The 10535-nt window shown below is 35.9% G+C and overlaps 1 protein-coding gene across 4 annotated transcripts; it reads right to left on the bottom strand.

Annotated features, from left to right (window-relative positions):
* Window positions 1-176: 176 nt before the first annotated feature.
* LOC130946844 (uncharacterized) lies at window positions 177-6665 on the bottom strand. Of its 4 annotated transcripts, none has more exons than XM_057875718.1 (18): window positions 6277-6664; window positions 5970-6204; window positions 4933-5249; window positions 4632-4709; window positions 4305-4525; window positions 4010-4102; window positions 3735-3818; window positions 3515-3625; window positions 3096-3201; window positions 2930-2992; window positions 2715-2768; window positions 2477-2534; window positions 2128-2204; window positions 1675-1745; window positions 1537-1597; window positions 1372-1431; window positions 1172-1234; window positions 178-936 (listed from the first exon to the last, which is right to left on the bottom strand). In XM_057875718.1, the coding sequence occupies exons 2-18, from the start codon at window positions 6115-6117 to the stop codon at window positions 808-810; spliced, it is 1794 nt and encodes a 597-aa protein (XP_057731701.1). In that variant the 5' UTR covers window positions 6118-6204; window positions 6277-6664; the 3' UTR covers window positions 178-807. The 4 variants fall into 4 exon arrangements, with proteins under 4 accessions (XP_057731700.1, XP_057731701.1, XP_057731702.1 ...); XM_057875719.1 differs by lacking the exon at window positions 6277-6664 and adding an exon at window positions 5654-5741 and having other exon boundaries at window positions 179-936; window positions 5970-6173; XM_057875720.1 differs by lacking the exon at window positions 6277-6664 and adding an exon at window positions 5654-5756 and having other exon boundaries at window positions 179-936; window positions 5970-6129.
* Between the last annotated feature and the right edge of the window lie 3870 nt (window positions 6666-10535).

Here is a 10535-nt window from a genome sequence, read left to right as displayed (position 1 = left end):
AATATCCCTCAAATTAAGTTGTTGGAGCCTTGGAATGACCCGCCTTACTTACAAGGGACTTAGCTGCTGGTTTTCAGGAGGCTTTCCTCTCCCTTTGTTTTATTTTCTTTGTTTTCTTTTCTTTCTTGTCTAGTCACAAAAAAAAAAGTTAGTAGGGATACTTGCCCCCACGAAAGCATGGATCCGTCCCTTGTATGAATCTGTTGCCGTGCCACCCCCCACTAATTTGCCGGTGTTTTTGGAAAATGAAAGAAAAGAGTTGGGGCAGGGAGGTTGAAAAGGAGTTCGGCTTCAGTTTATTTAAAGGAAACGAGAAATGCTTGGTTGAAAACCAATTGGAAAGCACAGAAGCAACGGCTGGGGAGCAATTGGACCATATCAAACTAAATAGATTCTATTTGTCTTCACTTTATTCTCCGATCAAAATCAAACGTGTAACGTTGATTAGGATGATTTGTCTATTAACGGCCACTAAAACTAACGAACAGATTACAATATGCAAGTTTATATTGAATTGAATTAAGAAAAGGCATTTTATCTAATCGCGGCTTCGTATTTTCACCACTTGCATTCTATAAAGCGCCTAATGAAACTATACAAGGCTAATATCTAGTAAGCATTTTTTTCAGCAGCCATTTAAAGACCGACTTAAAAGGGGACATTGAAAGACATGTAACCCCACAGAAAAACATAAAGAAAAAGAGTGAAGGGAAGCGGAGACAAGGAACAAATTGTAGAAGAGCAGAACATAGCTTTCAAAACCCCAATGAACGCTGCCCTTGAACTCATGCATTCATTTTACGTGGCTCATAAGCCAGATCCCACAATGCCAAATTCATGCTGCATAAAATCTTCACTGGGTCTGTAATACTTGTCTGGTGAGTACAACGCCAAGTTGGATACTTGGCTTGAATAAAGGCAGGCAAATCTCTCAACCTGCACCACACATATTACGGAACCGAATTGAAACGATTACCATCAATTTTGATCATGTTTAGGGAATAAAAAGCATCCTCCTCTTCATGCATGGTTCTGATATGTTAAAAGTGTGATTTTGCAAGGCTTGGTATGTGATTTGTCTAACACTATTACGCTGCAAAGTCGGCCTAGCAACAACTTAGAGTAAAATTTAACTACAAGTGCAATGTGCCATGGACTATTCAAATTTTACCTGATGAGCAAAACGAGAGTTCTGATAACCAGTTTTCAAAAGCTGACCCCATGGCTCGTGAAACTGAAATGATAGATTAAGAACAATCAACATCTACTATTCAATGAGAATTGATACATTGACTATTATAAGTTTGTAATCATCACTACTACTAGAAAGAGTACTAAAGATAATGAAAAAGATAACAGGTGAATTTCTACCTTTTGATGTAATTTTCGCTGAGCTTCTTGATGACTTAATCTCACACTCTCCCTCTCAAGCTGAGAAAATAATGATAATAAATAATAAAAAAAATCAATCACTTATTATCGAATCTCTGAAATTGCAATTCAAGTAGGAGATGAGCATGGACGTAAAGGCCCAACCTCCAATTTTTCAAGCTCTGTAGATAGCTTCTGCTTGGCATCACCATCTGGATTTTTGAATCTGAAAAATAACGCACTACTCTAAGACCGCAGACAAAAAATGAGCAGGACTTATGAGAGGTCCAGAGTTATACTAACTTGAGAGACCACTTCAAATGATGTATCTCATCTTCAATGCGATCACGCTCGCTCCTCAGGAATTGAAGTTCCTGTACAAGACTATATATGTAAAATTCTTCCTGAATGTGTATTGGCTTGTCAATTGTCAATCAACAAGAGGGATAAGAATTCAAAAGAACGCCTTATTAAAAGCATCAAAAGCCTATTAAAAAGTATTCTTAAAAATGATAGACAACCAGAACTATTTTACCATAGCAAAAAATTTGATATGATTGTTGACTCTTAGATAGGTGTAGCATTCCTACCACTTTATTCTATTCAATGATAACAATTGACTGTACTTGACCTCTGTTAAAATTCTAGCAGTGTAGCATAACTCAAATCTTTTATGGATTAATTTATCCTGGCCATTTGATCAAAATTTTCAAAATAAAAAAAATAAAAAATATATGTAATAAAATTTAAATGTACCTTGCGGGTATCTCTTGACTCCCACAGCAGCTGAACCTCCTTCTCAAGCTCTGGTATTACAAGCATGGTCCTCCATCCTGCTCATTGAGCACATAGCATCACAATAAGATATAAGTTACTTCAAGAAGAATCCGCAAATATAAATAAATTTTTAAAGAAGGAGTTCTACATAAGCAAGCAGCGATTGGATTCATTTATTGAAAAATTCAATCAATTTCAGTCTCAGATTTTCATGTATCTGTACTATTCCTCAGATCATAGCCAGAAGAGATAACATAAAAGACTAGTTAATAGAATTGAATGCAAAAATATATTTAATATAATAGCTGGAAGGAATAATATGATATACCAAGGACCTTTTTGCTGCGTAGTATATCTCCGTAAATGTGATCCCCAACATACAGAACCTACATGTAAAAGCATTCAAATTTTCACAGGAAACTTTAGTATTGCAGCAACCCACAATTACTACAGTTCCTAAATCAACTACCACGATTATATTAAAACAATCGACTCCTCAAATCAAAAACAAAATGATGTGAGTTATTACCAATTGTTCACTTATACTCCGTAAATAAAGACAGTACCTGTGAACTTGATTCAATGGAAAGTAGCTTATGCAGATGAGCAACATTGCCTCCCTACAATAGAAGATCATAATCACTATATATATTCTGAATGAAATGCTCAACTATCAAACCATTATTGGATAGAGATGAAATATTAAATTAACACTACCTTCAAAACGTTCCACGTAAACTTAAAAAACTTGTAATTTTATGTAAGATGATGAATAATATACCTGGAATACTTGACAAGCATGATTCTTCTGTTCTGTGAATAACCTTGCAGAGATATTACCCACCTTCCATAAAAAAAAAAAATTAAAAAAAAGAGGAAAGGGATGATTCAAGTTTTCATACAAGACCATTGAAGAAATCAATAATATAATCTGCTGTACTGCTAACCTGAGGCATAGGAGAGCCATTATCTGTATTGAGAAGCATTCCAGTCTCAGGCACAACCCCAAATAGGTTGGCACGATTTTCCTCATGAAAAAATCCTGGCTTTGCACTGTATGAATTGAAGAATTGATTGGGTTAACAACGAAAAGTCATGTTATATTCTCATAAAAATATGTTTTAAGTTTTACCTTGTATGTTTCTTATAAATTATCTAGTTCATAAAATGTGTGATACATGATATCTCATCAAAGGAAAACAAATTGCAAGTACAATGCACAGAATAATATAGGGACGTAATAAAACTTGCATGTTGTGGAAATGAAAATTCTACAATTTGATAATATAGGGCAAAATTCACAATATCCAGAATGATGTGGCCAAACAAACATAAACAAATACAGATCCTTGGAAAAGAACATGACCTGCCAGTGATAACAACATCAAAGTATTGAAGCCAGGCAAAACTTTTACTTCCATCTACCTCACTGGATCCAGAGAGGAAATTCATGACAATGTTTGTGTAGTCCCACAAACTGCAAATGCCATATTAATGTTCCATCTGTCAGTAATAACCACAAGATGGTTTGACTAGTCATTAATACCCCTTTCTTCTTAAGGCTTACATAGAAAATTCATAAGTACCTATTTGTCACTAAAAATGTTGCACGTCCGGATTCTCTGAGCATTTCAAGCATGGGAACTATTGAAGGATCTTCATTAATATACCTGAGATAAAATTTATACAGAAAAAATGACCAAGTCAGAATAATTACATCAAAAAATTCATATACACTACGAGAAATTTAGGGGACAGCATGTTTTACAAAGGGTCATTACACTGAGTCTGAAATCTCACCACCCAAACAAAATTGTTCATTTATTTCTCACTTTAATAGGTTAGCAATTTTATGTTATACCTTTTTGGATCTTTAGCAACCATTTGCTTCAATGTTCCATCACGGTGGCACAAATCAACTGCCGCTCTAACATCTTTGTACATGCGAGCATAGCTGGAAGGAACATTCAAAAAGAATACATGCATGTAGTGAAAAACACTCATATTAGTAATTATTTACTGCCGATTGGAGGGTTTCAAGACAAACTATGATTGCAGCAGTCCTAATATGGTTTCATCTTGAAAATAGAAACAAAAAGCATACAAAAGTTTGCAAAAAAAAAAAAATAAATAACTGAAGTAAAAATAAGACTTACTCAACACTTTCTTGAATCTTTCCAGGATTGTCATCCTTAAAATCAACCAGTTGAGCAAACAAGTAGGCTTCCGCAAGTGAAAAAAGTGTATCAATTAAAGCATAGTCAGGCTCATCAAAAGAATCACGAACTAATGTATTTCCATAGGTCCCCACTTTATCTTCTTTTGACAACTCTTTAAATCCATGGTAGGCAACTTTCACATACTTATGACGATCCATCTAAATACATACAGCCAATAGTTCAACAACCAAACAGGAGTTAAAAGTTTCATCATAGTTAGCTAGTATATTTCATCATTGAAAAAGAAAATGTGTTCAGTGTAACCTTCAAGATATTGCCTCTTTTTTTGTCAAGAACCAAGCCCCGGACCATGTATTTCCAGTCAAAGGACCAATTTAGCAACTGCAGCAGAGGTAAAGCTTTTAGCCCTAAATAACCAGGCAGAAGCAGCAGCAGCAACAACAACAAGAACGTCATAATATAATTTGATTATACCCATGGAGAACAGTAGAATAAACAAAATCCTTTACCAAAGTGAACCCCAACAGCATTTTCATCATTGTTGCTACAGGAAGAAAAATGATCAAACATGGAAAGAAGTGCTACATAAATTAATTGGACAAACCTCACGAGGATATCCCAAATCATAAACCAACTTTTTAATAGTGCCTTGATAAGCAAGAGATTCAAACGTTTCAGGCTTGTATTGAGCCAGAGTATAATCCATGTCAAATCCCACAGCAACGATGTTCTTCATGTTCAGTGACCGGTTACAAAAGATCTGCTTGCGTATATCAGTTTTACATCCATGCTCAGGAAATGATGACCATACATGTGGCTTTGCTCCATTACCAGCAGCAGGCAAATCCACTAAACTTTGGTCATGTACACCAATAACATTGTTCCCATCCATTGGATGTCTAGCATGCAAGTGATTAGCTCCTGATAGATTTAAGCCATTACAAAGAATTATACTCAGGCAGGCATTACATTTGAATCACTTTGGTATAGATAACAACCACAGGGTGTTAAAATGAACCTAAAGAACTTTCCACACTCTTGGTCTTCAAACCAGACATCTTCATACCAAAAAGACAACAATTAGCGGTTTCATTGAAATGAAAACTGCTACATGTTAATCAGATAGACATATATTTATACAGGATAACTGAGATTAATTCAGTCTCTGAGAACTAGGAAGTACATATACATTAGATGATTCAGCACAAAATTATGCAGCAACAAACCCTGAAACTTTAATTACTCTCACAAGTTAAACTGCAAAAGAACAAGATGGCGAGACCTCACAAAAATAACATTAATAGAAAGAACTTTGGACATCTTACCTTTTAGTTTCGAAAGAATTAAAAGCGCACAATGCACTAGGCTATGTTCCAACTCTAGGAATTCCCCAAGCTAGGCTCCAAGAAACACCTAGAAATTCAACTTCTGAAATTAACAAAAGCAATTCTCTAAGTTCTCCTACTTCCTACTATAATCTAATATTTCCCACCACCAATCCATAATGAAGACTTGACCGAACTAGTGACTTGCTTAAAACAAACAACGCAAGGCGACACCAAAAAATCTTAGAGCGCAAGAAAACGGAAACTCGGAAATCGAGGCAAACGAGAGGGAAAAACGAAAACGAAAAAACCGAACCTCGTGAGGTGGCGTTGGCGAGAGAGCGAGGCGGTTTTGCGGAGATTCCAGAAGAGAATCGAAGGCGGGAAGAGAAAAGAGGCGCGAGCTGATAGGAAGAGAAGGTTGAGAGAGAAAAGAGCGATAAAGGCTTCTTCGGTATTCGCATGGCGAAGTGATTGTTAAATAGGCATAGGCATGGTGATGATGATGGTGGTCGTGGAGGTGGAAACCGCGATTGCGAGGGAATCAGAATCTGCAAAACGAGCGTTTCAGGTGCAAATGCAATTACAGCTAGGAAATGCAGCTGCACCAGCATTTACCTTACCACTTAATATTCAATCTTAGTTGGAAAATTGGATTTCGATTTTTGGAAGGTATATCACACATGGCACCGCATTAGGAAAGGATTATTCCTCCCCTAGAATTGGATATAAATGAATAATAATCACTCACTAGTCACTATTGTACTAAATTAATTCATTTTCAGGAAGGAATTAATTCCCCCTTTCCTTGGTGGCTATTTATTACTTCTAGCATTGTATTTGTCTACTATGATGATTCATCTTCCTTAGACAATATTAGTGCTTTGGTGGGTTGGGGAAAATGTGCGACGTTGGTGGAGAAATAAAGAAGGGTAGAAAAGAGAGAAGAGGGAAGAGGGTGGTTCCGTTTCGTGAGTTTAGACTTGGGATTTGAGATGATGATGGTGATGCCACGTGGAGGACCACGAGGGAGCCGTGCTGGTAAGAGCTTTTTTGCATTTTTTCTACTCAATTTTTCTGGTTCTGCCGTGGATAAGTAAATCCCGGCCACATTTTTTGGGAAACTAATAATAAAAATAAAGTGACCAAAAATAAAAAACTACTCAAATCAAAATCGGAATCATACGATACCAATGCCTTTTTATTTTCCATCTTTATTTAATCGCTTGTGCCACGAGCAACACAAGTTTTGCGCATGTGATGTGATAACAATACATCTACATCATGATATGGACTAATCTATTATTGTTTTCTTATTTTTTTTCTTGGTAATAAACGAGGCAATCTATCACTGTTAATATTGGAAATATTGATTAGAGTGATGTTACGTGGTCCGGTCTCCGTTGCCTGAAAATGGTTTAATGTACAATAATTAATCACAATTTGAAACTGTATCAACGTTGCGTTCTTCTCTCATAGAGCATAATTGATCATGACTGGTAGTACTGTAGCACGTATAGATTGTCTTAACCAGCAATATAGGCTTCTTGTATGAGCAATAAAGAGGATTTCTTCTGGAAAAGAAAAAAAATCATTATTTCTCATAACAAATTTTCCATCTTTATTTTTTGAGATTCAGTTTTTTAGACGCAGCAATACCTTCACCTAATACATCAACGAACTTACAGAAATGAGCAGTGAATTTTATGAAAAGTAACAAGTTTGCCTTTAGTGCAGCGAATTTTGTGTAACTTAGATAAACCGCATGGTCCCGCCTCTCTCATTTCTCACTCCAATTAAAAAAAAAAACCTCTTCTTCTTGTCATTTTTTCTTCCTATATTTTACTTCTTCTCTCCTTTCATCTCATGTCAATTTTCAAGTAACTTTTTTAAATTAATTTTTATTTTAAATTATTTTTTATTACAAAATTTATTTAATGTTATTTTTTAAGATTAAATAAATATTTTTAAAAATTATTGTTAAGTATAATTATTTAGAGATAATTATTTAGAAATATAGAGTTAATTATTTTGAGTTAATAATTTAAAAATATAGCAATAACTATTTATACTTAATTATTTAGAAATTGTGTTATAATTATTTTGGGTTAATGATTTAGAAATATAGAGATAATTATTTTGAGTTATATACTTAGAAATATAAATATAATTATTTAAAAATTAGTGGTAAGTATTAGATAGGGGTGCACAGACCTGGCCCGGCCCGAAGACCCGGCCCGGTCTCGAACACTTTAGGAACTAATTTGGAGTGATTTCATCGGGTTTAGGGTCGGGTACGGGTCTCAAAAATAGACTCGGTCATTATTTCGGGTCGGGTCCGGGCCATAGTTCGGGTCACCCAAAGTCGGCCCGGTGGCCCGGTCATCATACACAATTAATATTTTGTGTTATTAGTGATGGATCATGACTATTCTTACGTGGAATTTAAGTATTGTAAACCTTAATATTTTGTGTTATTAGTCATTATAAGACTATAAGTTAATGTTTTATGTTTAGAATGCATAAGATTTTAGACTAATACATAAGATTGTGTTATTTGTATTGATTTAAATATTTGGTATTATTAGACAATATTAGTATTTATTGTGGTTATGCTTTAATTTTGAAGAATGGTTGGTTCTTGCTATATTTTTCTAAGTGAATTTTACCATGTTAACTAATGGTTGGAGCCTTGGAAATTTGGATATTTTTACATGCTAGTTTACAAGAAGGTATCAACGTAATGTAATGTTAACGGCCCGGTTTTCACCCGGTATAATTGTGGTCCGAAAGTGTATTGGTTTCATCGGGTCTAGGGCCGGGTTCGGGTCTAATAAATAGACCCGGTGTATATTTCGGGCCGGGTCTGGGTCACATCAAACCCGGCTTCACCCGACCCATGTGCACCCCTAGTATTAGAGATATTTTATTGATTATTTTTTTTTTTGAAGTAAAAGAACTCAATATAATAAGGTAGAGCAACAACAGAACAAAAAGAAAACTAAACAGCAAGTACAAAAGTTCAATTTATAGTCATCTCCGGTATTCCCATCAACAACCATTAGGATCAACTCTATTCCACTCTTCGTAGCTCATAAGCGACCTATTGATAGCTTCCGCTACTCCTGCTTTTTTACTCCTGAAAATTCTTTTATTCCTTTCTATTCATATATGTCAAATGATAGCAAAAAAGCCAATTAACCACCTTTTACGCTCCTCCTTTCTTACAAGGACTCCTGTCCAAATCTCAAAATATTGCTTAATTGTCTTTGGAATAACCCACAATCTACCATAGTTAAACAACCATGTACACCACACCTGCCAAGTAAATTCACAACCAAGAAACAAGTGATGAAAATCTTCAACATCCTTTTTACATAATACACACACACACACACACACACACACACACACACACACACACACACACACACACACACACACACACACACACACACACACACACACACACACACACACACACACACACACACACACACACACACACACACACACACACACACACACACACACACACACACACACACACACACACACACACACACACACACACACACACACACACACACACACACACACACACACACACACACACACACACACACACACACACACACACACACACACACACACACACACACACACACACACACACACACACACACACACACACACACACACACACACACACAATCATGTTGATCAATAACGCCTAACCTACATAATCTCTCCTTAGTATTGACTCTACCAACTAACACAAATAAGATGAATAACTTAATTCGTGGAAGTACTAAACCTCTCCAAATAGAACTAGTGAAACTATAGCTTGTAATATCCTTTAGAAGTATTTTCGCCTGCAAAACCTGTACAAAGGAATTAGTAAACTAAACGCCTGATTTATCAAATTTTCACACCAGTCGATCCTCTCTTTCAGTTGTTAAGTTGATTGACCGTAGAACTCTATAAAGTTGGTTAACTAGTTTCAACTCCTATTAGAATAGTTTCCTTCTCTATTGAAAGTTCTATATCCACTCAAATCCATCCCAAAACCTATAATCTCCTATAACAGAACTGTTCTGATTTGAAATCGAGAAAAATCTTGGAAAATGTCCTTCAACACACTACTTGATAACCAATTGTCCTCCTAAAATCGGACTCTTCTACCTTTCCCTACCTCTAGAGATAAACGCTGGATCATCTTATCTCTCACCTCCTGCTCCTTTATCTGCAACTGACGTATATTCTTCCATGGACCTCCTCTTGTAGGTACAGACTGGTGAAAAGACAATACATTAGGATTTAAATTATTAAAAGAACACACAATCTTTTTCCATAATGGAAAATCATCCTTAGAGAATCGCTACCATTATTTGAATAAAAGAGCAATATTCTGAATTACTGCATCTCCCATTATTCTGAATCACTTTAATTTCATTAGATGCCTTGATTTATTTGTTGAGTGATTTCAGGCTTAGAAGGTAAGAATGGCTTGAAGAAGTGAAGAAAAAGTATGCAAAAGTGGAGAATTCATGAAGAAATGGAGATTGGAGATTATCATAGTCATGCGTACGCATGCCTTATGCATACGCATATCCCAAGTTGCGTGTACGCATGAATCTCAAGTCGCGCGTATGCATGGCAGATGTGTACGCATGACTGTCAGCACGTGATTTACTTAAAATGGCACGTGGGTCGTGATTTCAGGGCTTTCTTGGGCCTAATCCAACTCATTTCTGAAGCATTTGAAGCTATTCTCAAGATGGATCAAGGGGGAGCCATTAGTCTAGTTTAAATCATTGTTTAGGTTAGAATTCTAGAGAGAGAAGTTCCCATTTCTCTCTAGAATTTAGGGTTCTTAGGT

This window comes from Arachis stenosperma, chromosome 8 (assembly GCF_014773155.1).
Source record: "Arachis stenosperma cultivar V10309 chromosome 8, arast.V10309.gnm1.PFL2, whole genome shotgun sequence".
Taxonomy (NCBI): Eukaryota; Viridiplantae; Streptophyta; class Magnoliopsida; order Fabales; family Fabaceae; genus Arachis; species Arachis stenosperma.
Note: the sequence above shows the minus strand (reverse complement) of the source record. Positions and strands in the feature narration are given on the sequence as shown.

Bases quoted from the DNA above. Each gene is read 5' to 3' on its own strand.
- LOC130946844 (XM_057875717.1), bottom strand. From the start codon at position 6,267: ATGCTGGTGCAGCTGCATTTCCTAGCTGTAATTGCATTTGCACCTGAA. The intron at 3,819-4,009 runs GTATAACATAAA...ATTTTATCTCAG, and splicing joins GTTGCTAAAGATCCAAAAAG to GTATATTAATGAAGATCCTT. The intron at 1,746-2,127 runs GTACATTTAAAT...AGTCTTGTACAG, and splicing joins AGTCAAGAGATACCCGCAAG to GAACTTCAATTCCTGAGGAG.